This window comes from Sciurus carolinensis, chromosome 11 (genome assembly GCF_902686445.1).
Source record: "Sciurus carolinensis chromosome 11, mSciCar1.2, whole genome shotgun sequence".
NCBI lineage: Eukaryota > Metazoa > Chordata > Mammalia > Rodentia > Sciuridae > Sciurus > Sciurus carolinensis.
Window position 1 is genome coordinate 73,239,006 of NC_062223.1, and position 15,946 is coordinate 73,254,951.

Genomic DNA, 15,946 nt, shown 5'->3' on the forward strand with positions numbered 1-15,946 from the left:
TGTAAACATGGATTTAAGCATTTTAAATCAGAAGGAATCTAGACTTTAACTGAGGCATACATCCTTTTTTGAATCTTAGTGAAATAGTGGTTTAAACAAATGAAATTTGGAGCCAGAACTACCTGGTTTCAGGTACTAATGTTTATTAGTTGTAAACTTTCCGAACAAATTTTTAAGTCTGTTTGTCTTTTTGTTTACTCACCTCATTAGTTCTAAGTTTTCTTTCCAAGGGCTGCTTGAAGAACAAGTGAGAGAAGTTTTCAGCTCTAATCTTAGGTTCTAACAAATGATAGTCTGAGTACATAAATAGAACCCTTTTCTTTGGTCCTAAAGCATTATATGTTTTCTGATATATTCAACAAATACATTCCATATCAAAGCACTCAGCAGACCATTGGAAACAATGCCTTCATTAATTATCTTAAGGACTAGTTCATGATAATTACCCTCACCTCAAAGTAATTAGGTCTTGTCATTTGGGGAAAGGACCATTAACCACAGAGGACCACAAATTACCTTACCATGCATATCCTTTAACCAAGTGGAATCTGGAGTCAGCCATAACTCCAGCTCCTGCTAGCTGAGCAGGCTTTGCATCTCCTCCTTATAGAGTTGGCTCTCTGGAGGACTGCTAGCTTTCAGTTTGGGTGAGTGAAATCAGAGATACAGAACAGGAAAATAGTGAAGAGAGCTGTATTCAAATATGTGCACTTAAAGAATTATGAGATCCTTGAAAAGGTAATATCCAATTTTCAAACACCTATAGTAAAGTTAAGCATAACGATCACAGATACTTAAAAACTACATAATTCTATAACCAGCACAAATATAGTTACCTGTTGATTAGCTAAAGTGCAGAGTCAAAGATACTCCAAATTAGAATTAAAATAGCATTGCAGCTGTTTGATCCCCAACAGGTAATGGCACTTTCACAGCTGTGAGCAAAATCACCCTGTTTCCTCCCATTCAGAATTCAAGATTCATCCATCCTGGTGATTACTTTTGGAGGAAGAATATTTAGAAAGAACCTGGAAACATTTCTTATTCATTGAGATGATCAGTTTTTCTGAGAAGTTATGGCTAACATTTTCTTTCCACTTTCTTTTCAAAACATCTAGACCATTACAGTACCTTAGTACAATAACTTTTGTTTTAAAAAACTAGAAAAATGATTTTGAATATTTTAATCAAAGACATAAATTTAAAGATTTAAAACACCGTTATTCATAATTAAGTAAGAATGTTCACATCTATAGGTCTGCCTTTTCCTCACCTCAACTGCTCTGAAGTCTGGAGACACTTTAGTAGCTAAAAATCAGAGTATGTTTTAAAAGGCTTAACAGATTTTTTTGTTTTTAAATATGATTTTATTTAAATGTATATGTGCTTATAAAGTGCATTTGATTTGAGTATTGATGCAGTGTGCTTAAAGGAGCCTCACATACTTTTAAGTAAAAGAATTCTTGGATTCTTGAATCACTGGATACACAGTACCCCTTTTTATGACTCTGTGTAACAAAAAACATATCAAATGTACAAAAATCTGGTTGTTAGCCTCTCGAGGCATGTGGGAGTAAAGATATGTAGGCCTTCTCCAGATTATTATGTTGATTTTCAACATTCTAGGAGTCAATGGAAAAGTGTAAATAGCTTTCTATTTTTCTGTAGTGGAGATCTGGGTAATCAAGATCTTTAAGCCCTCAGTTATCCTGTAATTGGTTTGAAATCTACATCAACTGTGCTTTCTGTCTGTGCCAGTCCCCTTTTATGGCTGAACAAAGCAGTAAATTTTTTCTTTTCTTTTTTTTCACTGTAGTCAAAGGTGTTAGGGACATATCTCTTAACTCCTATATCTAGCCATTTTGTATTAATCTAAATAAGTATTAGAAACAGTATTCCAACTATGTAAGAGTTCAGAAACAGCATAAAATCATACGTAAGGACATGGTTTTGAATTCACACATAGGGTGCAACAGCTTAGTTTTTCATACTACTAAGAATAACCCAGTACTGGTCTTTGATTGGGTAGAGGTAGTTCCTAGCTATGCTAGAATTTCTACACTGAGAACAATTTAATTATTGAAGGTGTTGCATGTCTGAGTAATAATTAATAAATGTTATGTTCTACAGTTTAAATGAGACTATCAAAATGTTTTAAAAATAGTAAGTAGGCAAAGAGAACTAAGAAAATAACAATCTTCTGCTTCTCTTTAATCCCGCAGAGTATAGATTCCATTTGAAATACATGCTAGAAGATGAGCAGTTATTTGCCACAAAAAATGAAAAGATTCAAGGGTGTAGCCATTAAAAGAGTAAGTAAAGAAAAGCACATGTTTCAAAGAGGTGTGTTGTCCTGGGAGAATAGTGAGAAATTCAGTATAACCAAATGGAAGGTGAAGAAAGAGTCGTTGGCTAAAAGGGTGGAACATGGTTTAATTTGTATTTGATGTGCAACTCTGATTGTTGTGTCTTTGTTTACACACTTTAGTGGAACCTCATTATTGACAGAAAAATGGAACAATGAACTTATTCCAGTGCTTGATTTATTGAATTCTTGCTTTGTGTAAAGTGTTTTTATAAGTTGTTAACATGTTTAATTAAGTCTCCCAGAAACTTTTTGTTTTCTCCACTGTAAAGACAGGTAAACTGAGGAGTGAGCTATAATTCACATGTATAGGACAACTTACACCTTATTATGGAGATAAATGCAGTTAATAAAAGAGCAAAGGGAAAAACCTATGCTGGGAACAAAAACAATTAAAAGGAAGAAAAGGAAAAAAGCAGGTGATAGCATCACTTGTATAATTTGGTAAGCTTTAAGGCTTAATGTATTTTATTTCCTAGTATATATAAAATATTATAATAATTAAAAGCAGTTATATAAATAATCATTTTACAAAGCCCAGGTCAGACTAAGAAAATTCCAATTAACACTGAAAGTATTATAATCAAGCATCTAATCAGGTCAATATTTGCTACATTTATTCCCAAAGAGTGGATAATATGAGCATTTGGGACACTGGTCAGATTTTATGAATTACAGTAGGGTACCCAGGGTACATTACTTGTAATTTCATTATTGGTTAAGTGAAAAATATTTGTTATTAATTAATCAGTACTGTAAAGGTTAATAGGGGTCCAGCTGTAAGGGTTAAGGGGAGAGGAATAAAGAGGCAAGCACACAGGGTGAAGAGCAAGAAGTGGCTCCCGTGGGAAAGCCAGTCCAATTTTATTAACTATTCCAGGGTCATATCAAGTTACCTAGGTTACATAGTAGAGTTAGCTTTGTGCATGTGCAGATCACATAACTTGCTTGCTTCTCAGAGTCCACTACTACCAAAGGTTATTATAACAAGATAATGTCTCCAGGTCTCAAGGATAGAGGAGTTGCAGAGCATCTCTAAGTCATTCAAACAGAACACCTTTTGTCCTGAGGAATGTGTTCGACTCAAAGGACTTTCACTCTTCTGTACACTGACTGACCTGAAATCCCTACACAGTCCTATGCAAATTATGCTTTTAAACCAATAAATAATTTTAGGAAGATAAAAAGAACTTTGGTATTGTTCTAATCTTATTTCAATATTGTATCTCTATTAGTTTTATGTGGCTATAGAATACATACCTAAAAAGTCAGTGGATAATGCTGATCAAATTCAAGGCAGGACGGTGCTAAATGCTTAAAAATAAATTTTAAAATATTACATAACATAATGCAACACCATTTGACAAATTAAAGTACAGAGTCTAAGTTTTGGACATTTGCAAAAAATCATTGATAGGAATCTGATATTTGAAATAATGAAAATATTGATAGGTGTCTATACACTAAACATTTGTTACAGTGAATATTGAGTTTGGCATAGTGAAGAACATGAATTGTGCAGTCATAAAGAGCTGTGTTAGAATTCTTGTGTTTGAGTCACTATTTCTGTGATGCCGTTGCATTATTGATAACATTCTGGGCTTCTATTTTTAAATTGGTTAACCTGGAAAATAATATTTAACTGGAATACTTTTGCTGCTTAATGGTAACAAATAGAAAGGTTCTAGGACAGTGCTTTTTTTCATGTTGGGAACAAATAAGAATTGTTTCCTTTCTTTACTTGATATAAAAAGATATGAACTGTGATGACTCTGATATTGTAAATATTAATATAAATACCAGAAACAGTGTTCTCTGTTATAATTAGGAAGCTCAGATACCATAGAGAACCTTAAGACGCATAGGGCACACTAGGGGAGGTACAGAAGAGTGAAAGTAGAAAATTAGGATTTCTGAAAATTAGGCATAAAAGAAGTGGTAGAGTTGGAAAATTGTTCATTTGAAAAAGTGAAAATTTGTTAAACGCATGTTACCCTCATATTTTGAAAAGAATGCACGCACAGTAGATCCATGAAGTTTCCAGAGCTCCAAGAGTTATGGGGCCAATACTGCCATGGGGTCCTGGGCACAGATTCTGGGAAGTACTAGGAAAAACAAATATTAAATGGACCCTCTAAAAAATTAATAACCTTACTTGACAGTATTTAGATGTCAGCTAAAACGTTGTCCTTCAGGTTGACATGAGGAGGAAATTTGGGATAGATGAATTTGAAGACTTCCATTTACAAAATTTGATTTTTCTAACAAAAGCTAATACAACTTATCATTTTAGAATGCGAATTCAGAAAGCACTATTCAACTTCTATTGTATTGCTCACAGATAACTAGCAAAGATTTTTAAACAAATTCATGAGATTTTCGACTTGTTTTGCAACTAGTGCTTTCTGTCTGGCTGCATAGATTTTTCTTAGTGTCACTCAGTGGTTTTTGTTTTGTTTTTGTTTTTGTTTTTTTGATTTTTTTTTCACTCTAAATTCAGAAAGCTTTCAGATTGATGTTTTGAGGTCTTCCAGACGCATTTTTCATTTGTTTACAATTTGTTGGAATGACCTTCACAGAAAAATTTGCTCTAACTGGGAAGACTCCTCCACAGAAAACACAGGGCAGCTGCACCATGGGACCAGACAATAAGTCTGAAGTATCTCCAAACAGCTTCGTGCTGATGGGCATCCCAGGGCTAGAGCACCTGCACGTCTGGATCGGGATTCCCTTCTGCTCCATGTACGTGGTGGCTGTGGTGGGGAACGTGACCATCCTGGCCGTGGTCAGGGCAGAGCGAAGCCTCCACGAGCCCATGTTCCTCTTCCTGTGCATGCTGTCGGTGACCGACCTGGTGCTGTCCACGTCCACGCTGCCGCGCATGCTCTGTCTCTTCTGGCTGGGAGCCCATGACATTGCCTTTGATGCTTGCCTGGCTCAAATGTTCTTCATCCACAGCTTTACTGCCATGGAATCGGGCTTCTTCTTGGCCATGGCCATTGACCGGTACGTGGCTATCTGCGACCCTCTGCGCCACGCCACGGTTCTCACCCACAGTCGCATTGCCAAAATGGGCGCTGCCGTGGTCATGCGGGGCGTGGCCTTCTTTTCCCCGCACCCTGTCCTGCTCAAGCAGCTCCCCTACTGCAGAACCCGGATCATTGCACACACCTACTGTGAGTTCATGGCTGTGGTGAAGCTGGCGTGTGTGGACATAGGAGCCACCAAGCGCTACAGCCTGGCTGTGGCTTCTGTGATTGGCTCCTGCGATGGCTTTTTCATCGCTTTTTCTTATGCTCTAATCCTCAGCACCGTCTTCCGTCTTCCTTCACGAGAAGCCAGTCTTAAAGCTCTTGGCACGTGTGGGTCCCATGTCTGTGTTATCCTTGTTTTCTACTCCACTGCTGTTTTTACTTTCCTGACCCACCGTTTTGGACACAATGTGAACCCCCAAATTCACATCTTCATTGCAAATATGTACCTTCTGGTACCCCCCTTCCTTAACCCTATTGTTTATGGTATTAGGACAAAGAAAATTCGAGAGCAAGTTCTTATTTCTCTAAGGGCAAAAGTTGTCTGAAATTGTTTGGTATTTACAGAATAGGGGAGAAAGGTTAAATGATTGATTCCTTTCTAATGACCTATATTTAATTTTTTTTTCTCCATGGAAATTACACAGTTTATCTTATTTACATGGGAAGAATAAATACATGAGAAATTCTCCAATCCTAATGAAACATTGAGTGTCATACTTTTTGTGTGCACCTGAGTTTTACGAAGCCTACTTGAAATTAGATGAGTAATAAAAGAGTCTCCTTCTGCTCCTTGTTGCTGCTAACCAATTGGGTAACTGGGATAATAACCGGCTTTCAAACAAGGAGGGTTCAAAACAGGAAGTCATGAAAATGTCACAAACTTCCCCATGAGGAGTCTACTTAAAAATTTAATGATCACTGTCAGTAGTCTACAGAAGTGGCAACTCAACTGATTTTTAGTAGTCTCTGAATGCATCAAACAATCTTGCACATTTTCAAGGGATTGATGGGAAGGACAAGTTTGGTTAATGTGGAATGGTTCAGCATTACAATGATCAAGTCAGCAAATATTTAAAACTTCTTTTGCTTTCAGACTGCTTTCTTTCCACCAGTAGCAACTTGTGCCTGGTGTTGGATTTTTACTTGAGCTGTCATGTGACCTCTTTAGAACTTTATTGCAGAGTCTCCTAAAAGAAAACCAATTTCATGCCTGAAACTACATATTTGTGACTTGCCCAGAGCTTCCTGCAGGCCACTGGGTTTGATTCATGCATACAGCTCTTTAACTTTTATATACTTTCTATTGAAGGAAAATGACTATGATTTTAAATAACTGATTTTATATTTGGAGTAATTATGCCACAAGAAATATTGAAATCAAAATTATTAAAAAGACTAAGTATTTTTACTAGAATAATTTGAGCATTAACTCTCTAGGAAGTATGATTCTTTTCATTCCTTGACTCACAGAAAATGGTAATTACTTCAGAGGCACTCAATAAATACATACTGAATTTCATTGAACCGATTTTGTGTTTACAGTAATTTGCTATTTGTGGAGTGTGGGGGTCTCTCAGCCGTGTCCTGTGTGGATGAGAGAAGGGTTAACTGCTGGAGGATGATGTTGGCTGTTTATCAATCAATTACCCATGAACTTATCTACTCAATAAACACACAAGAGCCAATACTCTTTTTAAATGAGAGGAGGTGTGACGGGTCTGGCCTTACCAGCTCTGTCCTCTAACAACATGGAGTAGCCCAACTCTCTTTTATCTATAGACACACAGGTAAGGGGGAACAAGACCATAAGGAACTTCTTCTGTGATGAACAGAATAGAGTGGGGTTAGGGGAGTCATTTTCTCAGGGAAACTAGATAGGTAACTGTCTGATTCTGCTAGATAAGGATGGCTTCCCACAGTAGAGTATTATTTGCATCTTTCTTTTCTCACCATTTGCTTTCTATTCAGTGTAGGAACTTCCTAAATGCACTGCTCTAGGCTTCTTTCTACACTTTTTCCCTGAGGTTCTCTTACATATGATTGTTCCAACTTTTATTTCTTACTAGAATCACTTCTGCAGTTTCCCCTGAAGGTTTTATGGTATTCATTTTTAATTACTGTGTCTAGCTCACCCTGTACATTGAAAATACAGTTATAGTCCTAAAAAATAAATAAATATATACACATATATATTTAATAAAGAAACCCTTGATTGTGTTGGATTTGTGCAAAATCCAGTGTAAGAAAACAGAGCTTTAAGAAATCTTTTTTTAAATGTTTCTCTTACTTTTCCTCCACATACCTTGCATACTTCATCCTATCCATGAATAATCACACCTGTTTTCAAGCAATATTTCTCTTCACGTCCTTATGTTTTTGCTAAAATTCTCCTCTCTGCTTTTCTTTTATTTTCTATGAAAAATTAATTATTCTTCAAGCTTTAACTCCTGCTTAAACTCTTCCACCTTTACTGAAATATCAGTTTCCTCAAATCATACCAACAGCATCTCTGAGGATTGTAAAAAAAAAAGTGTTGTGATTGTGTAGTTATCTCTTCATGTGCCTCTTTCCAAGTTAAAATTTTAGCATAGTTAGAGGAAGACTGTTGAGAGCAGGGTGGTATCTGTGCTGCTAACTGTCTCAAGGACAAACAGGACTGCTGGGCCCCTGTGCTTACCAAGGTTGTTAAGAGATATTTGTCCGAGGAATGTGCAGTTGCCTGGAGACCTTATCCGTCAAGGACGAGAGCAGGGCCTAGCCCTGACTCAGCTCCTGAATAGTTCACCTGTTCCCTCCCCCCTTCTTCCTCTAGGACCGTCCAGTTCTGGCCGGACCCAATGAAAATCAAATAGATTGACCGGACCCAACCAGGGGAGGTTTAGCTGTTCGAATGTTAGCCAATTAGAAGAACACTGTAAAACTGCTTGCTTTTCCTTATAAAAACCCTGCTGACGAGGGCTCGGGGCCTCTCTCCTAGCGTCGTTGATTAAGGACGCAGAGGACCGAGTTCGAACTCGCTAATAAATGACTCTTTGCTGCTTGCATTGATCGTGGTCTCTGGTGGTCCTTGTGGGGTCTCAAGCCTTTGGGCACAACATATGGGGGCTCGTCCGGGATCCCCAAGCCCACCCAGACACCTGATCATAGAGTCATAAGTGACATCTTCCACCGGTGAGTAAGGCATTGCCGTGTGTTTTCTGGTCTGAATTACCTGCAGGCTCTGGTTCTGGGCTGGCACAGTCCTGGCGGACGCGCTATAGGACCCCAGCAGGGTCTCGGGAGATGTCCCCTCGACCCATCTGGTGACATTTGTCACATCTGAGCAGCTGGTGCTGCATTCTGGCGATTCGTCGCATCTGGTGACATTCTTGTCACATCTGAGCAGTTTGTGCTGCATTCTGAGCAGTTTGTGCTGCAATCTGGTGACATTTGTCACATCTGAGCAGCTGGTGCTGCATTCTGGCGATTCGTCGCATCTGGTGACATTCTTGTCACATCTGAGCAGTTTGTGCTGCATTCTGAGCAGTTTGTGCTGCAATCTGGTGACATTTGTCACATCTGAGCAGCTGGTGCTGCATTCTGGCGATTCGTCGCATCTGGTGACATTCTTGTCACTTCTGAGCAGCTTGTGCTGCATTCTGAGCAGTTTGTGCTGCAATCTGGGTGAATTTGTCACTTCTGAGCAGCTTGTGCTGCATTCTGAGCAGTTTGTGCTGCAATCTGGGTGAATTTGTCACTTCTGAGCAGCTTGTGCTGCATTCTGAGCAGTTCGTGCTGCATTCTGGGTGAATTTGTCACCTCTGAGCAGCTTGTGCTGCATTCTGAGCAGTTTGTGCTGCAATCTGGGTGAATTTGTCACCTCTGAGCAGCTTGTGCTGCATTCTGAGCAGTTTGTGCTGCATTCTGGGTGAATTTGTCACCTCTGAGCAGCTTGTGCTGCATTCTGAGCAGTTTGTGCTGCATTCTGGGTGAATTTGTCACCTCTGAGCAGCTTGTGCTGCATTCTGAGCAGTTTGTGCTGCATTCTGGGTGAATTTGTCACTTCTGAGCAGCTTGTGCTGCATTCTGAGCAGTTTGTGCTGCATTCTGGGTGAATTTGTCACCTCTGAGCAGCTTGTGCTGCATTCTGAGCAGTTTGTGCTGCATTCTGGGTGAATTTGTCACCTCTGAGAAGCTTGTGCTGCATTCTGAGCAGTTTGTGCTGCATTCTGGGTGAATTTGTCACCTCTGAGAAGCTTGTGCTGCATTCTGAGCAGTTTGTGCTGCATTCTGGGTGAATTTGTCACCTCTGAGCAGCTTGTGCTGCATTCTGAGCAGTTTGTGCTGCAATCTGGGTGAATTTGTCACCTCTGAGCAGCTTGTGCTGCATTCTGAGCAGTTTGTGCTGCAATCTGGGTGAATTTGTCACCTCTGAGCAGCTTGTGCTGCATTCTGAGCAGTTTGTGCTGCATTCTGGGTGAATTTGTCACCTCTGAGCAGCTTGTGCTGCATTCTGAGCAGTTTGTGCTGCATTCTGGGTGAATTTGTCACTTCTGAGCAGCTTGTGCTGCATTCTGAGCAGTTTGTGCTGCATTCTGGGTGAATTTGTCACTTCTGAGCAGCTTGTGCTGCATTCTGAGCAGTTTGTGCTGCATTCTGGGTGAATTTGTCACTTCTGAGCAGCTTGTGCTGCATTCTGAGCAGTTTGTGCTGCATTCTTGGTGAATTTGTCACTTCTGAGCAGAGGCTGCGCTGCTTCTGAGCAGCTTCAGTATTGCATTCGGACGACTGGCCGCATCTGGTTAACTCTTTGTCCCATTTGGGCTTTGTGTGGCACCTGGGAAACTACAAAATACCAGCTAGCCAATTTTTGATTTAGCATGCTATGTGTCTGTCTGTTTGTGTATTGTACTATATGGTCTTTACTCTTGCCTTCTATTAAATTCTTCATTGTGTTAATCCAATCTTAGGCTTAGGGATACTCATTGCAGGGTACTTTGCAGTCCTTCTCCTTGTTCCTGAGAGATTTATTTACTCCAATCCCCCTAGGCAGAGAGCTCAGCAGCTCCATTCCTCAAAAGTAGTAAGAAATAATGTTTTGTGATTTTCTGCATTCAAACCTAACCTGATTTCTCAACCAGAAAAAAAAAAAAAAAAAAGGGTTAAAAAAGTCCTGGGTGATCCTCCCTCCCCCCTGCCTGGCCTTGCTGAAGCCTGCATTGGAATGTAGACTGCAGCAGTCTCAGCGGGAAAGGGGGGTAACCTGAAGATAAGAAAAAGAAAACAAAAGGGTGTCTGTTTTAAACTTCTGGGTTGCTACACAGAACTAATTCATTTTCCAGGATTCTTGTTTTGTTTTTTTTTTCTTTAATGCTGTATTTTTGAGCTCATAATTTTGATCTTGCATACCTAGGTTAATGATTTTTTTTTCTTTTTGATCAGTTCTATTTTTTATTCAACTAAAGTTTTTGAACATCTGTTACATTGCAATGGAGATTCACCTATAAAGTTACCAGGCCTTTGATTTTGTATTATTTGTATGTCGTGCTGTCTGGTGTCATGTCTTGTCTGCATCAAAACTGAGCGCTCCTAAAATTAAAATTTAAAAATGGATCCAAATACTTTTATTCACGTGATTTAAAAAGGGTTCAATTTAAATTGGGTAAACTAATAAAAGTAAAATATCTTTAGAAATAACTTGCAAGTCTCCAGGTGGTCAAACTAATGAAATGTTAATGTTAAACAATGTCTAATATCAATTGTTTCTAGGACTTTTCCTCAACAGGAAAGAGACAGCAAATACTGTTCAGGACACCTGCCTGCTTTCTTGGTTTTTACAGAATAAGAGAATTAGAGTTAACATGTATGGGATTACTCAAATGTGTATGTTGGTGACATTTGATTAATTTGCAAAATTAAAATGCTCATTGTTAAATAACATCAGGTACTCTTAACTCCTCAAATTCCATGGGGTATCATACTTAAACATTATTGGTGTTTTCATAGGTTGGTAAATTAAAAAGAGTTTAAAATTGCTTTGTGTCATTACTAAAAACAAGGTTATTAAGAGTTATGTTCTAACAGATAAAACCTCAACTCAGAGAGTGAGTGTTCCATCTGCTCCCTTACCACTTCCCCCTGCTCCCCCTCCAGTTCTGCAAAGCTCCAAGGAGCTCTTAGACTTGGATTTAGAGCTACCATCTCCCCTTTCACTGTGTTTCAGTTAGAGTTGTTTCAGAATGTGAACAGAAAGGGGTCAACAGGTAGGAAAGAGAGAATAAAAGGTTCTGGGTTTGGAAATATATTTAATAAAAAGGAAAAGAAAATGTTTCTGGGTAAGAAAGTGCCTGTGTGATGGAATACATGAGGGTCTAAGTAAGTGCTAAGAAAGTCTGTGTGTAAGTAAAGGGCAAGTTTCAACAAGTCTGTGTGTAACTAAGTTGGTTGTGTGTATGTGAGACAGCTAAAGCTATTTAAGATTTTTCCTAAGGTGAAATACTAACGTTCTGATATAAGCCAAAGTTTAAAATATATGGTAAAATAACAAGGATTTCTTAGAAACACTAATTTACTCTTAACTTTGTGTCTATTAAGTTTTATTTTTTAAAACAGTCTTAAAAATTGGGGTTTATACAATTATGGTTAAACAACTGTTAAGAGTATTGTACTATGTTACAGAGTCTAAATTTTTCTTTAAAAACTGAATTTAGTAAGATTAATGTGTCAAGGTACTTGTGAAATGGTCACTCCTTGTATATTAAATGTATTCATATTTTCCAGGTATACAAGTTTTTAAAGCAGGAAATTTGTCAAGCTGCTATTCTCCAGAATAAACTTGTCTGTACTGGTAATATTAAACTTAAAGAGTAAATTTTATTGGGGATTTATTTCTATCATTTAATGTTCTATTATGGGACATATTATCAGTAAGGTATATGTAAAATTGGTTACTTATTTCACTGAGATAAAAATTTAAATGTAAATGTATATCTAAGAGTTAGTGACAGCCTGATTTGTTTAAAGGTTCATATTGTAGAAGGTGAAAGCATTTTGCTACACAAAAGAAAAGTTAAAAGCTCTCTCAGCCTTTCTTTGATTGATTCCTGTTCTGGATATAATGTTAGACTGTGTTAACTAATATTCATAGGGACTCAGAAATCAATATATGTAAACTTCTTAAAATGACATTTAAGAAAGAGTATAATACACAATAGCAAAAATGGGACAACAATGACTGAGATTGGGGTCCCTGACTTCATGACTGTAGCATGCCTGGTGCCTGGGAGTGTTCCTGTGTAGGAGCACAAGATGCCTAACTGCTGTGGCAGTAGCCTCCCTGGGGAGGCTCTGTACAGGAGTCCTATCAGCTCTTGCATTGATATCAGGCACACAGTTCTTGGGCAGAAAGAAATTGTTTTGCTAGATAACCAGTGTTTCATCAGTTCCCTTCTCTAGTTCCTGCCCACCTTACAGTAACTTTGGACAGTGGACTTCTTTGAGAGCTACACAGAGTTCCTAACATTGCACTTTGCAGTTGTGGGAAAAAGTTATGTAGATGGTCTAGTCTCTGTAACTCTCCTGAAAACAAAGAATAATGCTTACATAGTCTTTAACTTAATAATAAGACATGTATAAATGTTGCTAACATAACTCTTTAGATCTGCATTTCCATCAGAGAACAGAGTTCCATCTGATCTCAGTTTAATCTTCAAAATCTGTGTTTATAAACTTTTATTTTCTAATACTCCTTTGACCCTCACTGAACTTGAAAATTTGGTCATGCTGGTCATGACAAAAGGGGCAAAAATTAGTTTTAGGATTAGAACATTTTACTTAAGACTTGTGAAGAGCCCTGCCTTACCTGAGATAAGGCTCTGCCTCACCCTGCTACATGTTAGAATGACTCCAAAGTAAGCCAGACTTTAACTCATTTAAAGTTGTGCTCAAAAGTTTGATGTTTGTTGTAAAGATTACTGTGATCTCAAACAGGGTATATAATGTAGAACTCAGCCAAAATTCAAGATAACTATTATACAAGCTAAATATGTTTTTACTCTTGCTAATTTCATTTTGTAAAACTATTGCCTGTTACTATTTTGCAGAAGTAGCTGCTTCCAGAACATACAACCTAGGTAACTTGTGATAATAGGCCATCACCTTCAAAACAGATAGTATGTGGTAGTACTTTAATAAAAGTATAAATGACTGTAATGTTATGGACATTAAAGTTAAAGCCCAGTACTCTTACTGTATGACTGGTGAGACTGGCTTGCTGGATGATTAAGATCAAACTTAGAAATTGGAATTAAATACAGAGGCCAAGGGAAAAAAAAAAAAAAAACAGTATCTTGCCCTCAAAGTCAGCCTGAACCCAGGGAATAAGAGAACTTCTCTAAGGAGCGCTGCTGCAACTCTGGGTCACACAACCTCCTGATCAAGGAGATTGTTGAGACTAGAGGATGAGAATCGCTCAGTGCATCTGCTGCAGAGGAGGGTCATGGAAAAAGGGAGACACCCCTAATGCTTTCAAGGAAAGCCACCTCATCGAGAAGACCCTGCCTAACCAATGGCACTAATGGAGCTAAGAAGCTGCTCTTAAGTTCTCTATGAGTGGCCCCTGTGGAAACTCAGCTGACTCTTTAACAAGACAGGAACCAGGTCAATTTGACCAGCTTGGTCTTGGACACCCAGCAAAATAGTTAAAACCAAAATATAGCCATTCTTGGGCATTTAAAAGAAATAATAGTTAAAAGTAACTTAAGATGTACACTTGTGTTAACCCACTAAAATTAAGAGTGGAAGCTACAAAAGAAAGATTCTTAGGCAAATGTGCCTGATAACTATCAAGGGAAACTGCCAGAGTCAGAAGTTTTTAGTCAGTTTAAGGCCTACAGACCTTCCTAAGCTATACAGGTAGACTTGATCTATGTTTGCTCGTATGATTACCTAGCCCTAAGTAACAGAAGTATAGAGATCTCTACTAAACACAGGTTATACCAATAAGGGATATTTTACAAAAATCAGATGACATTAAGTAGCTTAACTATATTTTCTGGGGACCTCAATGACATTAAGAGTTAAATATTGTGTTTACATTCCTGATAACTTGTACAATGTTAAAGCCCCCAAATAAAGGCCTTGTCCTCTCCAGCCTTTGCTAGGCCTAGTTATGGGAACAATTTCTCAGTTCTTCCACCTCCTGGTGAGAGATTGACTTCTGTCATTTTCATGATACTCAGTGGCAAGTTTCAGATGCTGCAACATTTATTTTGTACTAATCTCATTTCAGTACTCATGTCTTTTTGTTCTTCTATCATAGAAGCACCCACCCCCAGATGAGTTTACAGCCTGCTCTTCCCCAACCAGACTTCTACCTTGGACCCCTCAGTTGACCCGATTTTAAAAAGGGAACTCCAAACTGCTTGCCCCACGCTGCCCACTTCCAGCTCGAAGAAGTCAGATTGGTCATCGCCCATTTTCCCTACAGCAGTGAAGGAGTTCCTAGTATTAGAGGGGTAAATGAAGTCAGAATAAGGACAGGTAGTTAGTGTAGAAATAGGGAATCGGGTCAATTTGAGGAAATGAAGCCATGAAGCCATCTGCCTTTGGAAGTTGGAGACTACTCCTGGAAAAATTAAATGTCAAGGATCTCCGGAGCTCATTAATTACCAAATTTACCTGACTTTAAAGACTGTAAGCAAGGAGGTCTATGTGCAGCTCTGGGAGAAAAATGTTGGTTTTATGCTAATCATTCTGGAGTAGTGAGGGAATCCATGGCAAAAGTCAGAGAAGGACTAACAAACAGAAAGAAAGAATGGGAAACTAGTCAGAACTGGTTTGAATCCTGGTTCAATTTTTCCCCTTGGTTAACTACTCTGGTGTCCACTACAGTGGACCCCTAATATTGCTGTTACTAGCTTTAACTATAGGACCTTGTATAATCAATAAGTTAATTGCTTTTGTTAAAGATAAAATAAATACAGTACAGCTAATGGTGCTAAAGGCCCAATATCAGCCCATTAAGCAGCAAGAATTAGAACAGTAGAGACCCAAGATTGGCTCTCTAAATGTTCTTGGAAAGGGGGGATGTTGAGAGCAGGGTGGTATCTGTGCTGCTAACTGTCTCAAGGACAAACAGGACTGCTGGGCCCCTGTGCTTACCAAGGTTGTTAAGAGATATTTGTCCGAGGAATGTGCAGTTGCCTGGAGACCTTATCCGTCAAGGACGAGAGCAGGGCCTAGCCCTGACTCAGCTCCTGAATAGTTCACCTGTTCCCTCCCCCCTTCTTCCTCTAGGACCGTCCAGTTCTGGCCGGACCCAATGAAAATCAAATAGATTGACCGGACCCAACCAGGGGAGGTTTAGCTGTTCGAATGTTAGCCAATTAGAAGAACACTGTAAAACTGCTTGCTTTTCCTTATAAAAACCCTGCTGACGAGGGCTCGGGGCCTCTCTCCTAGCGTCGTTGATTAAGGACGCAGAGGACCGAGTTCGAACTCGCTAATAAATGACTCTTTGCTGCTTGCATTGATCGTGGTCTCTGGTGGTCCTTGTGGGGTCTCAAGC

General features: G+C 38.9%; 1 protein-coding gene across 1 annotated transcript; it reads left to right on the forward strand.

The window, feature by feature from the left end:
- Positions 1–5,000: 5,000 nt before the first annotated feature.
- On the forward strand, positions 5,001–12,205 carry LOC124960740 (putative olfactory receptor 52P1; the record flags this gene model as incomplete). The annotated part of the gene is made up of 2 exons (XM_047519660.1): positions 5,001–5,908; positions 12,181–12,205. Coding segments are annotated over exons 1-2 (933 nt in total), but the record flags the coding sequence as incomplete, so codon positions are not given.
- Between the last annotated feature and the right edge of the window lie 3,741 nt (positions 12,206–15,946).